Source organism: Pelodiscus sinensis, chromosome 8, assembly GCF_049634645.1.
Source record: "Pelodiscus sinensis isolate JC-2024 chromosome 8, ASM4963464v1, whole genome shotgun sequence".
Taxonomy (NCBI): Eukaryota; Metazoa; Chordata; order Testudines; family Trionychidae; genus Pelodiscus; species Pelodiscus sinensis.
This window is the reverse complement of record NC_134718.1, coordinates 51,826,382-51,845,796: the sequence shown is the minus strand read 5'-3', so window position 1 is coordinate 51,845,796 and position 19,415 is coordinate 51,826,382. Positions and strand designations below refer to the sequence as shown.

The 19,415-nt window shown below is 41.3% G+C and overlaps 1 protein-coding gene across 2 annotated transcripts in view; it reads left to right on the top strand.

Annotated features, from left to right (window-relative positions):
* DOCK1 (dedicator of cytokinesis 1) overlaps positions 1 to 19,415 on the top strand; it is a 572,428-nt gene that overhangs the window by 537,649 nt on the left and 15,364 nt on the right. For both annotated transcript variants that reach the window (XM_075935276.1, XM_075935277.1), the window contains exons 49-50: positions 1,163 to 1,361; positions 12,130 to 12,283. In XM_075935276.1, the coding sequence (XP_075791391.1) occupies positions 1,163 to 1,361; positions 12,130 to 12,283 (353 nt within the window). The remainder of the gene's footprint in view (positions 1 to 1,162; positions 1,362 to 12,129; positions 12,284 to 19,415) is intronic.

The following is a 19,415-nucleotide window of genomic DNA, read 5'->3' as shown; positions in this document are numbered from 1 at the left end:
AACTAAGAGCAAGCATTTTGGGTTCAAGGCAAGCTGACGTGGAACTTGTTAGTTAAACCTGAAAACCATTGCTCTGGAAAATGTCCTGTTAGCTCTAGTACCAATACACCTTTAAACTTCTGGAACAAATGAAGCAGAGGGCCAGCAGATAACAGCCTACTTCTCTGCGCAGCCATGGTTCATACCCAAAGCAAGTTTGTCCTGAGTAGTGAATCAGGCAGAAGTCCGATGGAGAAAATAGTGTGTGATTATGTAATTAAAGTCACAACCATCATGCATATGCACAGGGGTGCAGAATTATGGTTGCTGAGGCAACACTAGTTCTGGCATTTCCTGACTTTTCAGTGCTTGACCTAGCAACCTTAATGATAATATTTATTTTTTTTGTATACATGTATACGCCGTATGTGTATTGTGATTGTGTGTGTGTGTGTGAGAGAGAGAGAGAGAGAGAGAGAGAGAGACAGAGAGAGAGAGAGAGAGAGAGCCTGTAAAATATATGCACAAGTACTGCCTGTGTGTACATTTGTGGCATACACATATTCATGAAGTAGAACTTCATCAGTTTGCATTATGATCATTTGCAAATTGCTAAGAATTGCAGTGGATGAGGCAGGCTGGACATGTGTAGTGGATGATGGTGTGATCTATAAATGTGATGATTTATAAACACACAAAGGGATAAGCGACGAGGAGTCCTGTGGCACCTTATAGACTAACTGAAGTGTAGGAGCATAAGCTTTCGTGGGCAAAGACCCACTGCATGCATCTGACGAAGTGGGTCTTTGCCCACGAAAGCTTATGTTCCTACACTGCACTTAGTCTATAAGGTGCCACAGGACTCCTCGTCGCTTTTGCAGATTCAGACTAACACGGCTACCCCTCTGATACTTGACACAAAGGGATGTTCATGTGTGTGTAAAATCTATCAGTAAATCTACCTCAGAACTGGGAGATATGAAATACTGATTCATTAACAGTTCTGCATTAAATTATAGCATCAATCACACTTTTTTATTGTCTTCTTTTCCTGTCATTGTATAGTGAGCATTACTTGGTTAACAAAAGGTCTCTCAACTAAAATTATTCTGTTGCTGGAACTGGGAAAAACAAAATTTGTTGTTTTGACAGTTTGGTCTAAATAAACCAAATTTTCCTTCAGGTTTGTGCTCGAACCCCTTCTGCCAAAAAAGATGCATTCTAGGTCTCAAGATAAGTTGGACAAGGATGACCTAGATAAAGATAAGAAGGAAAAGAAGAAGGAAAAAAGGAACAGCAAACACCAAGAAATATTTGATAAAGAGTTTAAATCTACTGATATTTCTCTGCAACAGTCTGAAGCGGTGATCCTTTCAGAAACGGTAATTTTATTTATGTAGAAGAGTTTTTATTTAATTGTTGGCATAACTGACATTTTTCACTCTAGAAGTGTCATTTTTACAGTCAGTTTATTTTGGTTTTAGAAAATTCAATTACACCATTCATAGCATGGATTCTTCTAGTTGCTAGTCATGTGAGATTCTGATAGTTCTTCCATGTAGTTTTAGTTATCTTCTGAAAGATATAATTGGTGGACATATTGTGCAGTCATTTTATATACGGCAGTTACATATTTTTTTATTCCTGGGGGACTTTGGCTCTAAAAAAATGAAAAATTCCATATGCAATATTTTTTAAAATTCTGAATATTTTATTTTTCAAAATAACATTATATAATCACCCCAGTTTCAATTACTTTGCAAATTTATTTCAAAATACTTAGCAGCCGTGTTTGTAACAAAAATATATGCACAAAAATTTCCTCAGAAGTAGAGTTAAAGAAACCCCTACAACAGTGGTCACCTACCAGTAGATTGGGATCTACTGGTAGATCTTGGAACCTCTGACAGGTGATTCTGACAGGTTTGGCCAGGAGGCTATCAAGTTCTGGCATTTCATCTGCCCCTCTCAGCACTGCCGTGCTGCTCGTGCCCTCTGCCTTGGAGGTGCCTCCACCCCTAGGAACCTCCTCATTGCTGTGCAATGCATGGAAAGAAGAGGAGGGGTGCTGATGTCAGGGTGCCCCTCCCCTCACCCTATACCCTATCTCCACAGAGTAGAGGGAGGACAGGGATGGAAAGAGTTTGCTGGCTGCTTTTGTGAGTGATGCAGGGCCAGAGTAGGGGTGAGCCTGCCTTAGCCACCTGCACCACCATCCAGAAGCCAACTGTGGTAAGCGGTGCCCAGCTGGAGCCTGCATTCTGACTGCCGGCCCCAGTCCTGAACCTCTCCTGCACCTTAAACCTCTGTCCTAGCCCTGAGTCCCCTTGCACCCAAACTCCCTCCCAGAGCCAGCACCTTGAACCCCTTCCTGCACCTCAGCTCCCTGCCCAAAGCTCAACTCTGAATCCCTCCCACACTCCAAATCCTGTAGCACAAGATCAGTGTCCGCATCCCCCTCCCCCATGCCCAAACCCTCTGTCCCCAGCCTGAAAAATGTGAGGATAGGGAGGGAGGGAGGGAGGATGGAGTGAATAGGGACCAGGCCATGGAGAAGGATCAGGAAGGAGGTGGAGCCTGGGTGTTTGGATTTGAGGTAGATCCTAGATTGCACTTAAATTCAAAACGTGATCTCATGCTTCAAAAGGTTGGAGACCACTGCCCTACAACAATCCAGTTCTTGTTTCTCTGCCCTCTCTTCCCCAGAGCATAACCAGGAGGTCAGCCGCCCACACCTCCATCCAGACCCCGACCACTCCCCCAGGCCAGACACCCACACCCTTTCACCTCTAAAGCCCAGATGTAGGATACTCCCCAGCCTGATACCTACACACCCCAGCTGTGGAGTCACCCGCAGTTCAGACAGACACATGCACCCACCAACCCTGCAAGAGCCCAGGAATCCACCCAGAGAAACAGCCTGATGCTGAAGTCCAGGTTTATGTGGAGCCTTCTGCACGTGTCTTCCTTTTTGGGGGTCATGCTGGGAACTGCAGCTGCTCAGAGCCCTCCAACTCTGTCCCTCTGCCACTGGCAGCATCTTCTGTTTGTAAACTGGGCTATTCCAGGTCCAGCAGTTCCTAGTGGCAACCAAAAGCTCTGCAGCCCATTTCTATGTTTGGGGGAGGGGGTAGATTCTGCACAGAACATTTATGTGAAAATTCTGCATTGTGCAATGTCACAGAATTCCACCAGGATTAATTCTTAGAAAGCCATTTTTAACAGAAACATGCATATATGTTCATCATTCCACTGGTGGCTATTTGTAAAGATATTAATCATAGTGTATCTCCCCTTTGAACCCACCTTCTTTGCAAATATTCCAGTCTACCAGGTCCACCTCACTGGTTTAGGTAAATACCAACATTTTTATATTGGAAGTTTATCCATTTTTGACAGAATAGTAATTACGTATACTTCTAACCATAGCCTTGGAAGTTCAGAAGCAGCATCTATTTTGATGCTGTTGTTTTAAAACGTCCTCAAAGAATACATAAAATGGTCTCTGTGTTAGTGTCAAATGGAGAAAACTTCCCTGTTAGCAGAATCTCTCTCTGGTGCCTGCTGTGTACCTTGAATCAGAACTCAGCAAATACTTAAATTAGAATGCTTGTGCTCTCCCTAGGATTGACACAGAGACTAATATAGTAAACATTTTTCCATTTACTTCATTTGGTTTTTGGTCATACTATGGCTGTGTCTACATTGGCATGATTTTGCGCAAAAGCACCTGCTTTTGCGCAAAAACATGCTGCCTGTCTACACTGGCAGGGAGTTCTTGCGCAAGAACATTGATGTTCTAATGTGTGAAATCAGTGCTTCTTGCACAAGAACTATGATGCTCCCACTCAGGAAAAAGCCCTCTTGCGCAACTGTTCTTGCGTAAGAGGCCAGTGTAGACAGGCAACGTTAATTTCTTGCACAAGAAAGCCCAATGGCTAAAATGGCCATCGGAGCTTTCTTCTGCAAGAGAGCGTCTACACTGGCACGGATGCTTTTGCGCAAAAGCACATGCCAGTGTATACGCTCTCTTGCGCAAATACTTTAACACAAAAACTCTTGCGTTAAAAGTATTTGCGCAAAATCTTGCCAATGTAGACATAGCCTATGGGTTTGTAAAAAGGGAGCTTCTCTCTGCCAGTGCAACCTGGAGGAGTTTTAGAAGTCTCTTCGAAATTAGAAGGCACATTTTGAATAAATATCCAATGTGCCTTATTTGACACAGTGCAGTCAACTGTGTGGATATCAGGCTCTCTTAGAAGTCATGTTTTGACTGAATCTAAACAATGTGTTTGACATAACTCATATTACTATTGCACTGTCTTAGCTGTTGGGATCAGCAACTCATCTTAGCTGTTGCTACTGATATCAGAATGGGATCGTTAGAGTAGATTTTTTTTTATTTTTAAACTAGTTCTTACCAAAGATCTTTATTATATGATTTTGGAGATGCACAGCAGTGAACACCATATAAGTACTTATTTGTGAAGGTATAATAGCAATTTACTTAATTTGATTTGCTGTTTTCTGGATGACAACAACATGGGTTAAGTGACTGCTTCAAATTCTGGATTAATCTTTTTTCATTCTTTATACATGACTTTAAGAGTTCAGATCAGAACTGAAAACTCTATCAGATATTGATGGTCTCGTCTCAGCTGTTAAGATAGAGAATGTGTCAACACACATCTGACATATTTTGGAACTGGAATTCACCAGCATTCAGAATCTGCTGGTCTGTACCTTGCGCCCACAGATTGGTAGTTCAGAGGGTGTATTTGTTCACATCTGCACATGAGAAGCAGTGCTGGCAGCTGCAGAGATAGTCTGCTCTCCTAGTGCCTGCACCCAGTGGCTCTGGCATTATGCATCCTGCTGAAAAGAGATAAGAAAAGTTAAAAGGGGAAAGGTAAGTCGGAATGAAGTGTGAAAACAGATGTTTCAATGATGGGTACCTTAGAAATGCCTACAAGGAAAGGAAAGGAAACTTTACACACAAGTGAATGATAGACACAGGGATGTGTTTAAAGGGCAGTCTGCAAATTTATTAAGTTAACGAGGGAAATTGATTTTTTTTATGTCTTTCTTCCATCTCCTCTCATTCTAAGAGCACTGCCAAATATTGGAGAGACAGATCCAAGTTGGTTGTGTTTGCAGTACTCTAGATATTGTAGTTCTCATTATTAGAACTTCTTCTCTTTTTCATAAATCTAGATGGACCATCACTCCATATTTTTCATTAAAGATTGGATGTCTTACCAAAAGATAAGCTTTTGTTCAAAAAGAAATGAATTCAGAGAAGTCCTGTGGTCAGTCTACACACTACAAGAGATCACACTAGACAAACAGTATGGTCCCTCCTGGCCTTCTAATCTATGAATATCTACCCCACATTGAGAACTCTAGTACCAGCAGCTAACCTTAGCTGGCAGCATGGCCTCTGTGCTTCATCTAGGACATATCCTGTACTTCTTCATAGAGACCGAGGCAGTCCTGTTGGATTCCAGAAAGCCTTTCAGTAGGAGGTGTTATGCTGCTGATTGAAACTGAAAAAAGGTTTTTGCTGGAGACAGGCACCTTGTTTCATATGTAATTCCAGTTATGTTGGACGTATTGCTCAAAGCAGAACCAACCCCAACTAAATCATTAAAGCCAGAGCTTTATCAAGCCTGGCCTTAAAATCTTCTATGTATGGATATTCCACCACCTCCCCATGGAACCCACTCCAGTGCTTCACCAACCTCCTAGTGAAATAGTTTTTCCTAATATCCAGCCTAGACCTTCCACGTGCAACTTGAAACCATTGCTTCTTGTTCTGTCATCTGCCACCACTGAAAATAGTCTAGCTGCAGCCTCTTTGAAACCCCCTTCAAGTAGTTGAAAACTGCTATCAAATCCCACTCATTCTTCATTTCTGCAGACTAAATTATCCCAGTTCCCTCTGCCTCCCTTCATGAATCATATGCTCCAGCCCCCTGATCATTTTCATTGCCCTCCATTGAACTCTCTCCAATTTGTCCACATCATTTCTGTAGTGGGGGCCCAAAACAGGATGCAATACTCCAGATGCGGCCTCACCAGTGCCAAATAATCACTTCCCTCAATCTGGTGGCAGTGCTCCTACTAATATAAAGTGTGTCTAGACTATATCCCTCTTTTGACAGAGGGATGTAAATGAGACACTTGGAAATTGCAAATGAAACCAGGATTTGACTATGTCTAGATTGCGGTTTCACTTTCGAAATAGTGCTTTTTCAAAAGAGAGCCATGACACGAATATGCAAATGAAGCAGTTTTGCAATTTTGAAGTGTCTAATTTATATCCCTATGTCAAAAGAGGGATGTAGTCTAGATGTACCCATAGCCCAATGCTTCTACTAATATAGCTCTTTTTGGCTACAAGGGCACACTGTTGATTCATATCCAGCTTCTTGTCTACTGTAATCCCCAAGTCCTTTTCTGCAGAGCTGCTACATTGCCAATTGGCACCCTGCCTGCAGCCATGCATGGGATTCATCTATCTTAAGTGCAGAACCCTGCACTTATCCTTGTAAAGCCTCATCAGATTTCTTTTGGTCCCGTTTGTCTAGGTCATTCTGGACCCTGTCCGTACCTTCAGGTGTATCTAGCTCTTCCTTCAGCTTATTGTCATGTGTAAATTTGCTGAGATCAACCTCTGGGACACTCTGCTTGATATTGTCTACCAACTAAACATCGAGCTGTTGATCACTGGCCATTGAGTCCAACTAGCTAGCCACCTTTTTATCCACCTTATAGTCCGTTCATCCAAGCCATACTTCTTTAATATGCTAGCAAGAATACGGTGTGGGACCATATCAAAAGCTTTTCAAAAGTCAAGGTACAGTGAGAGAGTCTAGATTGGATAGCAGGAAAAACTGTTTCACTAGGAGGGTGGTGAAGCACTGGAATGGGTTACCTAGGGAGGTGTTGGAATCTCTATCCCTAGAGGTTTTAAATCTTGGCTTGACAAAGCCCTGGCTGGGATGATTTAATTGGGATTGGTTCAGCTTTGGGCAGGGGGCTGGACTTGATAACCTCCTACGGTCTCTTCCAGCCCTAAGATTCTATGATTCTGATTCTAAGGTATATCACATCCACCACTTTTCCCATATCTTCGATGAGACAGTTATCTCATCACTGAAAGCAGCTAGGTTGGTCAGGCATGACTTGCCCACAGTGAATCCATGTTGACTGTTCCTGACGACCTTCCTATCCTCCAAGTATTTCTAAATGGATTCCTTGAGGACCTGCTCCATCATTTTTCAAGGGACTGAGGTGAGGCTGACTGATCTGTAGTTCCCTAGATTCTCCTTCTCTTTTTTAAAGACGGGCAGTACTTTCACCTCTTTCCAGTTTTCTGTGACCTCTCCTGACTACCATGAATTTTTAAAGATAATGGCCAATGGCTCTGCAATCACATCAGCCAACTTTCTCAGCACCAGTGGATGTATTAGATCTGGTTCCATGGACTTGTTCCTATCTAGCTTTTCTAAATAGTCCTTAACCTGTTCTTTCACTACTGAGGGCTGCTGTCCTCCCTCCCATCCCCTAGACTCTGTTGTCCAGTGTAGTAGTCAGGGAGTTGACCATGTATAGTAGCACCATGGGAAGGAGGGGGGTTAGGTCAGATTAACTGTGCCACTAAGATGTGTGGATTTTTCACACCCTGGAGTGATAGAGTTAAGTTGACTTAATTTTCTAGTGTAGACTAGGCCTAAGTGCTCATTACTGTTTAAAAATATTTTAAGGCTAGGTACACAATTCCTGAAAGTGCAGAAAACAAAGAATTACTCCCGGCAAGTAATCCCCATTTTCCCATTATATTGTATCTTGCTTACATTTTTCTTTTCTTAGCTTCAGGCCATTATTCCATGTTGTACCATTTTCTGAGAGTAAAAATTCTGTTTTTCATTATGATTAGTATGTGGTAAGTATTTTTAACAATGGATTAGGCAGAAACATTAGATCTGAAAATTAAAGATAGCAAAGAGAGCACACTGAAGGAAGCTAACTGTTTTTCTGTCTGATTAGGAATATCTCATTGAAGAGATTCTGACAGAAAATTGAAAGAGGATTATGGAGTGGGCAGACCAGCTCTGCTGGGACATGCCAGTTGCCCAAACAAACGCTAGCATACAACATGAAGCAAAGAGTTTAGGGACCTATTAGAGAACTCCTTGCCATAATAGGTAAAAGAGAAACTTAGAATAGAAGTATTTACTAGGTGAGGAGAAACATTAGAAAGGGAAAGAGATGAGAAGAATAAAAAATGTGAGGGGAAGAAAACTTTATATATTATATAGTCTTGCATGAGAATACAGACAGTTAAATTTTAAATTTAAGGTACATGATTTGGGACAAATGGTCTAGGTCTTGGCACACCTTTGCAGAGAAATATCCAGAAGTGTCTCAAAGTGAGCACAGCAGCTTGAGCAAAATCCTAGTATTCTTCGCTTAGCTTCACTTAGTGGTACAGGTAAAAGTTGGTGTTGCCATTTAGGACCCCTGACAACTACATCCTTGTTATTAAGATCCTTCCAAGTAGAATTTTCTGTTTTCAGATAACAGATCTTCATTTAGCTAATTGAATCAACCTATCCATCTTCTGAAAGGGTGGGCTTAACTTCACCTTATTTGCTTTCCTTGAAATGGAAATCAGTTTTCATTTAAAATGACATTAACCTGCTGTGTCTTAAAAGAAAAGGTCAGTTATTTTGCAAGGACTTATTGTTTCTCCTTTGTCAAATCATATTTTCCAGACACATTTGGCAGTACAGGAACACATGCTGTAGAATGAGCTGAGCCAGTGTATACACTGAATGATACTTGCAAATAGCCAAATATAGCTATCACTGTTGTTTATCTGCCTTAGTCAGTCTTTCTGAATCCAGATCTCTCCTCCACACTGAAGCTATTGGGCTGTGCTACTCTATTGAGAAATGTTTGAGGTATATCAGACTTGTCCAAATGGCTGCTGCACTTGACACACATTTCTTCTGTCTTTTGTACCAGTTTCTCTGTCTCCAGAGGTACAAGCAGAGCTGCAACTACACCTTTTAAAGCTGATTTTGGGAGATAAGCTAGGGAAAAGCTTCTCCCCACTCTCTACTCAGGGAAAATGATTCTCTCCATCCCTTATCAGGAGGAGCAGGCCAAATGGAGAAAGCGGATGAGCAAGATATGTTAGGTACTTACATGACTCTCATTAGGGTAGTATCTGTGTATCTCACATCTTCAATATATATATCCTCCCAACAATCCTGTAAGGTAGTATTTGTCACCATTTTACAGATAGGGAACTGAGGCATGGAGGGACTAAATGACTATCCCACAATGGAAGCTTGTAGCAGAACAGGAAGTTGAATATTGGCCACCTAAGTCTCAGGTTGGCACCATACCCATTGAATTACCCTTTGTATGTATAAATAGACCCTTCCAGGAGCCAAAGAAAGGCACAATTGCTCCCAACTCATAGACTCTCACAGCATCAGAGAAAAGGGCCCAGAGTTTGGGACCTTGCTTCCTTCCACCTTTTCTCTTGGAAACTATTCTTCCCAAGAGGCAGAACTGGAGGTTTTCTCTGACACTCCAACTGTAATTTGAAAGAGTTAAAGGGATGAGTTAGCATAAAGGAGGTCAAGCTTCCCATGTCCATCATAAATTTCATCCACACTCAAAGAAAAGGTGCATGCCTTTGGATCACAAAACACTTGAACAAGAAAAGAAGGAAAGATTTTCCTCTGATACATACCTGAAACCATGGGGAAATAGGTAGTGGCCACCATCAAGGTCCAGCCAGAGAAAGAGGGTAAGTAGGTCATAATGTAAAAATGGCCACTGTTATAGTAAAATAAGTGTGTCAACAAAATTGTCTCACTATTTTAACTAAAGCAGTTTAAATCATGCCTTTAATTAAACCTATATGACTTTCTCACATTGACATAGGCTAATTGCTCAAAAGAATAACATTACTCGTGCATGTGATTGTTCTATTCTTAGATGCTGAGATAGGCAAAAAAGACCAAGATGAAGTTTGAGCAACAGTTCAGGATAAGGGAGACATGGATGAAATTATTGGCAAGAAATCTTTTAACCATGATTTGAGGATGTCAGTAGCTCATCCAGACATTATTGGTCTATTACAAGAATGAGGTTCTGTGGCCTGCAATTGTGGGAGGAGGTCAGACTAGATCAGTGGTCCCCAACCTTTTGAGGTTGTCGGGCGCCAGGGGGCGTGGCCGTTTGCCCGCCGGGCGCCGGGGGCGGGGACACTTGCGCGCCCGGGGGCGGCCCCCCTCAGCCGCGCGCCCGGGGGTGGGGCCCCACCTAGCCGCGCGCCCGGGGGCGGGGGACCCCATAGCTGCGCGCCAGGGGGCAGGGCCCCCTCCAAGGGCCGCGAGCCCGGGGCCGGCGCTCCCCCCCCCCTCCGCCAAGTGCCGAGCGCCCGGGGCCGGGGTCGGCGCTCCCCCCCTCCCGCCGAGTGCCGCGGGGCCGGGGCTCCCCCCCTCCCGCCGAGTGCCGCGCGCCCGAGGCCGGGGCCGGCGCTCCCCTCTCCCCCCCACCGAGTGCCGCGCGCCCAGGGCTGGCCCCCCCCCCCTCCGCCGCGTGCCCGGGGCTGGCGCTCCCCCCCCCATGCTGCGTGCCCGGGGCCGGCGCTCCCCCCGCCGAGCGCCCGGGGCCGGGGCCGGCGCTCCCCCCCACCCCCTCCCTCCGAGTGCCGCGTGACCGGTGCTCCCTCCGCCAAGCGCTCTCCCCCCGCAAGCGCCCGTGTGCCATGTGCACGGGGCCAGGCCAGCCCCGAACACCTGGCGGGCGCATTGAAATGCCCCCGCGGGCGCCATGGTGCCCGCGGGCACCGTGTTGGGGACCACGGGACTAGATGATCATGATGGTCCCTTCTGAGTCTAAAAACAAGATAGTCCTCTGCAGCTCAGGCCTGACCTGCCTGGGATGATTAACACCTAAAAGAAGGCCTCATTGCTTGAAAGATAGAATTAGAAAGAGCATAACGGAAAAGCACCCACCTCTTACAAACACCCATTGGTTGAGTGTTTGTGTCTGCAGTCCAAAAATATTTGATATAATGTAATAAAAATGCAATGAGATGTGAAAATGTATGTAAAGGGAGAGGGTTTCTGTGTAATTTTGGAGCTGTGATTTACCCTGCATCCCTGTCTTTGAATCTAATCAACTCAGCTTAGTGTTGCTATATGACAAATAAAGGAAACCTGAATGAAAAATCTGGAGTCAAGCTAAGTGTTTTACATCGCAGAGAACTGTGCTTTCAGAACTGGACATGGGGTTCTGGATAAGCTGAGCAGAAAAGGTCTTGGAGGGAATTGATACATCCTGAAGTACGCAGGTTTTGAGGAGACATTTGTAGGTTATGGAACTGAAGATAGTATGCCAATGTATCAATCTGGGGCTACTGTGTATTTCTGAACACCTATTCAATTTAGAATGATTTTGAGGACTTATGGGAGGACTAATTTAGCATCTAAACTTTGAATGGATAGAAAAAAACATTTTCAAAGAAAAATGTATTTGCAAGAAACTGAACTTAACTATGTTTCATGATGTTTGTCTCTGGGCATTTGTTACTAGCATCAAGGACTTCAAGTTATTTTTCTTGTAATTTCATTTTAAAAGTATACATTAAATAAAACAATACATGTGTGACTGCTGGAGTGAGGAAGAAGTAACATATTTAACAACCTATTCTGCAGCACAGACTTTTAATTTTTAAATGTTCTTTAAATTATAACAGATATTTTTACTACGATGGAAGTTGTTGAATATCAGAGTTCAGTCACAAAAGACCAGGAATAACTCCAAACACTGAAAAAAAAATTGCCAGACTATATACTCTAGTTGATGAAAACCTGTGCAGGAAAGAAGAAATCCACAATATTGCTTAGAATAATACTCATTAAATCTGAATCATGTATCTTACCATTGCAATATTATATTCTACACCTAGGAAAATGTCTTATCACAAGGTCAAAAGCTCAATAAAATGTGCTTTTTTTTTTTACAGTGTAACCCACTTTAATAATGTATGTTTTTTGCTAAGGCTGTGTGACACGTGGTGAAAAACCATCATGATTTTATGTTTTTGTCCTAATGCAGATCAGTCCACTGAGGCCACAAAGACCAAAAAGTCAAGTTATCAGTGTCATTGCAAGTGAAAGACGTTTTTCTGTTTCCCCGTCACCTCCAGCTTCTCAGTCAACACCACCTCCAGTCACTCCAAGGACCAAACTTTCTTTCAGTTTACAGTCTAGTAAGTTTTTTAATGAAACTTTATTTTCCTAAAATGTTTTGTTTAGAATTAATTACATTTCATCTCCATTAATCTGAAATGCTTCGGAACCAACTGAACCATATAGACCATCAAGAGGATAATCCAGTTGTACATTCACATTGTGAGACATAAGAGCATTTTTGGGAGTTAACAGAGATGTGGTTGTTTAAGCTATATGATTACAGACAATTTCAATGACCTGATTACTTGGTAATGTTTATGTTTGTTATACATATTTTAATATAAGAATTAATTTAAAATTATGGAAATATTGTTAACTGACTCTCTCTCTCGTGACTATATTTGTCACATGTCATAGAATCATAGAACTGGAAGGGACCTCAAGAGATCATTGAATCCAGTCCCCTGCCCTCACGGCGGGACCAATCACTGTCTAGATCATAGGTTACCAGACTGGGGGGCATGCCCCACTGGGCAGGAGCAGCCTTAGACGAGCTGCCGGCAACTGGCGCCCTAGGTGAAACACGCGACCGGCGCCCCCGCCTCCAAAGCCCTCAACAGCCGTTTATCTTGGTGCCCTATGTGACTGCCTAGTTTGCCTATATTGATGGGCCGCCACTGCCCCTGGGGGGGCATGAAGAAATTCCAGGGAGGGCGGAAGGTGACCAAACGTCCCCTCCCCCACCAAGAATGAGCCTGGTCTGTTCAGTAAAAAAAATTCAGAAAATACCAGACGTGTTTTCCTGGCTCGGGCGTCCGCTGAAACATGCGCAGCTTGAGTCTGGTCAGTTCCTTTTTTTTCTCGACAAGTTTTGCTGCTATTTTTTTGGAGGGAGATGGGGGGACGGCGTGAGGGTTTCTCAAAAATCAAAAAGGGGGCATAATGCCAAAAAGTTTGGGAACCACTGGTCTAGATCATCCCTGATGGATTTCTATCCAACCTGCTCTTAAATATCTCCAGTGATAGGGATTACACAACCTCCTTAGGCAATTTATTCCAGTGTTTAACCACTCTGACAGTTAGGAAGCTTTTCCTAATGCCCAACATAAACCTCTCTTGCTTCTTGTCCTATCCTCAGAGGCCAAGGAGAACAATTTTGTTAGGGAAAGTAGTGATAGACGTGAATTAGCATACTATAATAGATAAAAGGGTATAACTGTTGCCAATTTGTTGCCGCTCGGATGTTGTGTTGAATGTCTGAAATAAATGTGCGTGGGCAATAAAGCTGTTCCCTCTACCCCATCCACTCCTGGGTTGTCTATTTCTTCACTAAAACACACCTGTTAATGTACCCCAGGATCATGTTTGGGTTTTTTGCAACAGTGTTACACTGTTGACACATGTTTACCTTGTGGTCCACTATGACCCCTACAGTCCTTTCTGCAATACTCCTTCCTAGACAGTTGCTTCCCATTCTGTATGTGTAAAATTGTTTGTTCCTTCCTAAGTGGAGTACTTTGCATTCGTCCTTATTAAGCTTCATCCTATTTACCTCAGGCTATTTCTCTAGTTCATCCAGAACATTTTGAATTATGACCCTATCCTCCAAAGCTGCAACCTCTCCCAGCTTGGTATCATCTGCATACTTAATAATCATACTTTCTATGCCATCATCTAAATCATTGATGAAGATAGGCTCCTACCTCTTTGTGCACCCAAATCTCTCTGGGTATGTCTACACTACCACACTAGGGTGGTAATGTAGGCAACCGGAGTTGCAAATGAAGCCCGGGATTTGAATTTCCACGAGGTGTAATGGTAGTTCAGAATAGGAAGCCTAATCCGAACTACCTAGTTCGTGCTGTGTGTAGCTGCGCAGCACGGAGTCCACACTAGCGGACATTTAAAAATGGCGGCGCCCGGCAATATGCAAATGAAGCCCGGGAAATTCAAATCCCGGGCTTCATTTGCAACTCCAGTTGTCTACATTACCACCCTAGTTCGAACTAGGGTGGTAGTGTAGACATACCCTTTATGATTTGGAGTATTAAGTTCACTGACTGAATTCTTGATTACTTTCATTTAATACCATCTTCTCTACCTCTATGTACATAGGACAAAAATACCACTTTTTTTCCCCTAACAAGACACTTTAGACCCTAATCCTGCAAAGCATTTCAGGTGATTTGTAAGTATTACTGTGAAATATTTCGTCAACACAGTTTGACAAAGATTCTCACCAGCGTGCTCTGAATTCTCTCTGTGTGTCTTACTGGCACTGACCATAAGTTGTAGCTTGCAAATAAACCTTTAGCTTGTGCTGTGGTACACTTTTTGTGTTTCTCAAGTGACAAAAACTATTTTTGACTTTTTACTAAACCAAGAAAAACTGCTTCAAGAAATAATTTTCTGCTCTTTTTTAAAAAGATTTTTTTAATATTTTTTAAAGTGCCTGAAGATTCATGCTGTGTTGGCTTCTGCAGAATGCAAAAGTTGTGGAGCATGATATGGACTTTTCTTTTGTGTGAAGTAGATATACACCAGAGATTGGCTTGTGTTTTCCCTACATTTCTCAATGAATTCTTCTATAAACTTTCATATACTGGCTTCATCACTCTTCAAGAACTCATATTATTTAACTGAATAGAGTATAACTCCCATTTTGTTTACAAAATTAGCTTTCACAAATTGATTTGCAAAGTTTCCAGTTGTAGACACTTAGCTAAAAATCTCACTTGGCACTAAACTAGTAAAGAAACAAAATTTAAGAATTAAGTCCTTTAAAATGAATATGCCTAACTTCTATTACAGTTAGCAAGTATTACAGATCTGGCAAGTCCATGTTTGCTTTCTTTCTTTCTTTTGATATTTAAAGTGCTTTATTTTTAGATAAGCAAAGCGTATTGAAAAGAATGTTGACACACAACAAATGTATAAACCATAATCAGAGACTTCTTTATTCCACATATCCACATCAACAGAATTCGCTCTGTGTAATAGAAGTGTGTTGTAGAATCTTAGTTTGAGAAGGAGGGGGAGGCAGATGGAGGTTTTTTTGTTTGGGGTTTTTTAAGTGTTTCTAGACCTCCTGGTTGGAAAGATACCCTGAAAAAGGTGAACAAGGTGTAAATCAATGCAGAGTGGCCTTCCTGAATTTCTAGCTGGCCTGAAACAATAATTCTGACAGCTTTAAACTGCTCCATTTGGAAACATAACATAATCTAAAATAAACGTCATAAGGACTATAGTGCTAATTGTATATTCATTTTCATATTTAATGAAAACCTCCATTTAAAAAAAGTTATCTGAAGCTATAACAGTTTTTAAAAAATTTTCTCCAGTCTGCTGCAGACTCTAGGGCCTTGCTGCATAATTTAGGACCAGCTTGCTAGAGTATACAGAGCCTTGACCTTAATTATTCAAAGAATTCTAGCTCTAACATTTTTAAAGAATTCTGGAATAATAGATATTTTTTGTGAAGCAAGCTGTCTAAAAGGAGCTAATCTTATATTGAGCAATAAGAATAGTGCTTGTTTCTTGACAGTCTAGGAGAATGTAAAGTACAATTTGATAATCTGCTCCACAGAATCTAAGAAAGTAGAAATGAAAAAGGCTTAAGTCATCTTGTTGATCCCTGCCAGTTGAGAATTGTTCCCAATGGCATATAGTCAATAAAGTTAAGGGATATACAGACAACATTGGATGATTGTCATCTCTGATAAAGTGCCTTACACAACTATAGCAAAAGAAATTATTAGACTTATTTACACTTAAATGATCAGAAATCAAGATGGATTCAGGCTCTTGGGTTCCGAGAAATAGTTGGTATGGGTACATTGTTGTCAGGATATCACAAATAGACATGCAATATTGGGGCATACAGTTCCTCCCTAAATGATATCAGTGAAATTATTTCATTTTGTTTAAATAACTTTTTGCTGCAGTATATGACTTTTGGACATATTTGTGACTGGCCATTCAGGCCAGATCCTTATTTTATAGTGTGTTAATGGTCTGCTAAGTGAAGTGCTGGACTTGGTCCATGGCTAAATATGAACTTTAATTTTAAATGAAAAAGAGAGAGTGTTACAAATACTGCATACATCAAAGTCCTTCACTTTGGAATATATCCTGCTTCTTCTCTATAATTGTGCATTGTTATCTTGCATCTGGGTTTTGACTTTGGGGAGGCTCAGCAAGAGATTCATACACCATGCACAGTGAAAGCTTGGGAACTAAAGGGGGATGGCAGAGTTATCTGAAAGTGGAACAGGAATGTGCCTAGGAGAAAATCAACTATTGTGAAGTTCCAACCGTGGCTGAGGGCCACTAGGAATTGTCAAGGCTATTCCATCTATTAAAATGAAGTAGACTCCACTGGTCTTCATTTCTGCCGCTCCTTTATTTGGGAAAAAGATTCCTTTTCTACATTTTCCATGGATCTCCCCAGTGCCTCACTGAAATGCATGGGCTTAACATGGGGAAGTAGATTTGGCCCTAAAGAAACAGAGAGCAAGTCTTCTCATACTTTGGGCAAATACACTAAAACACTTTCCCAGAAATTCCGGAATACATATAGCTATTAAAAAATGTTAACATCAATGGCATCTGTTTAATTATCATTACATATGTGCTTTATTTACTAAAATAGTTTCATTTTCTACTCAAAGTAAATTTGATATTTAATTGAAAAAATTTTCCTCACCTCTAAGATTTTAGTCTTCTATGACATCACTGAAATTATAAACCATGCTATTTTTATGTTAATCTAAGGGTATATCTAGACAGCAGGGCTATTTCAGGATACCAGAGGTATCTCAAAATAACTACCTCACGTCTTCTAAACGCACACATTATTTTGGCATCCCTGTAACCTTCATTCCATGAGGATTAAGGGATGTGTCAAAATAGCATGTTGTTTCGAAATTTGGCACTGTGTAGGTGTGCCAAATTTCAAAATAAGCTATTTTGAAATACAATCAAAATAAGATACACAATTTGCTTAGTACAGATTGCATACCTTATTTCGAGTTTGGGGTGCTGTGTAGATGCACCCCAAGTTAAAATAAGTATGTGCTTCATTCAGCAAAGTGTTTCTTAAACTTAAATTGTAGGAATATTTTATTTCTGTCTCCTTAACTCAGGGATTCAGATTGTGTCAAATTCATTTTATGTGTCAAATTCCGTTCTCAGTTACAATAACTGAGCTCTGTTACAGTCACTGGAATTTCACCATTGTAACTGACATCAGCTTTTTGACTATTTATCTTCTTGTAGCTTTCAGTAGTTTATCCATAATAGCACACAAGGATTTAATATGTACTATATTATCATTTAATATACTGGAGGGTGACCAGACATCTCATTTTTAAAGGGACTGTCCCATACTTAAGCCCTACTGGAAGTGTCCTGACTTTTTAAGAACATAAGAACGGCCATACTGGGACAGACCAAAGGTCCATTTAGTCCAGTATTCTCTCTTTCAACAGTGGCCAATGCCAGATGCCCTAGGGGGAGCAAACAGAACAAATAATCATTAAGTGCTCCTCTCCTGTCATCCATTTCCAGCCTCTGACAGACTGAGGCCAGGGACAACTCCTTTACACATTCTGACTAATAGGCATTGATGGATCTAACCCCTATGAATTTATCTAGTTCTTTTTTGAACCCTGTTAAAGTCCTAATCTTCACAACATCCTCTGGAAAGCAATTCCATGGGTTGACTGTGTGCTGCATGTAGAAAAATTTCCTTCTGTTTGTTTTAAACCTGATACCTATTCATTTCATTTGGTCACCCCCAAGTTCCTATGTTATGGGAACAATTAAATAACTTTTCCTTATTCACTTTTTCCATACCAGTCATGATTTTATAGACCTCTAGGATATCTCCTCTTAGTCACCTAAGCTCTTTTCTAAGTCCAAGTGTTTTTAATCTCTCTTCATATGAGACCCATTCCAAACCCCTAATCATTTTTGTTGCCCTTTTCTGAACCATTTCCAATGCCAGGATATATTTTTCGAGATGAGGCGACCACATCTGTACGCAGTATTCAAGATGCGGGATTTATATAGTGACTATAAGGAATTCTCTGTCTTATTCTCTCTCCCTTTTTTAATGATTCCAAACATTCTGTTTGCTTTTTTGATTGCTGTTGCACACTGTGTGGATGTTTTCAGAGAACTATCCACAATGACTCCAAGATCTCTCTCTTGAGTGGTTATAGATAAAGTAGTCCCCATCATTTTGTATGTATACTTGGGATTAGGTTTACCAGTGTACATTACTTTACATTTACCTGCATTAAAATTCATTTGCCATTTTGTTCCCCAGTCACCCAGTTTTGTGAGATCCTTTTGAAGCTCTTCAAAGTCTGCTTTGGTCTTAACTATCTTGAACAGTTTAGTATCATCTGCAGATTTTCCCACCTCACTGTTTACCTCTTTCTCCAGGTCATTTATAAATATGTTGAATAGGATTGATCCCCGTTCAAACCTGTGGTGGAGACCACTACTTACCTCTGAAAACCGGTCATTTATTCCTACTTTTTGTTTCCTGTCTTTTAACCAGTCATCAGTCTATGAGAGAACCTTCCTTCTTATCCCATGTGACAACTTACTTTACTTAAGAGCCTTTGGTGAGAGAGCATGTCAAATGCTTTCTGAAAATCTAAGTACACTATATCCACTGGATCCTCCTTGTCAACATGTTTGTTGACCCCCTCAAAGAACTCTAGTAGATTAGTAAGGCATGATTTGACTTTTCCCCAAAAAATTATGTCCATCTATGTGACTGACAATTCTATTACTTATTATAGTTTCAACTAATTTGCCTGGTACTGATGTTAGGCTTACTGGCCTGCAATTGCTAGGATCACCTCTAGAGCCCTTTTTAAATATTGGCATCACATTAGCTATCTTGCAGTCATTAGGTACAGAAGTTGATTTAAAGGATAGGTTACAAATCACAGTTAATAGTTCCACAATTTCACATTTGAGTTCTTTCAGAACTCTTGGGCGAATGCCATCTGGTCCTGGTGATTTGTTACTCTTAAGTTTATCAAAACAGGCAAATTCTCCCATATTTTCTGTCTTTCCTCATCAACCAAAGAAAAAAATCGAAAATTATCAAAATTGCATACGCACGCAAATCTTCTGCCAATGTTCTTCAAATGTTCCATTAAATTGCTATGGGAGTATCATTTTATTTCA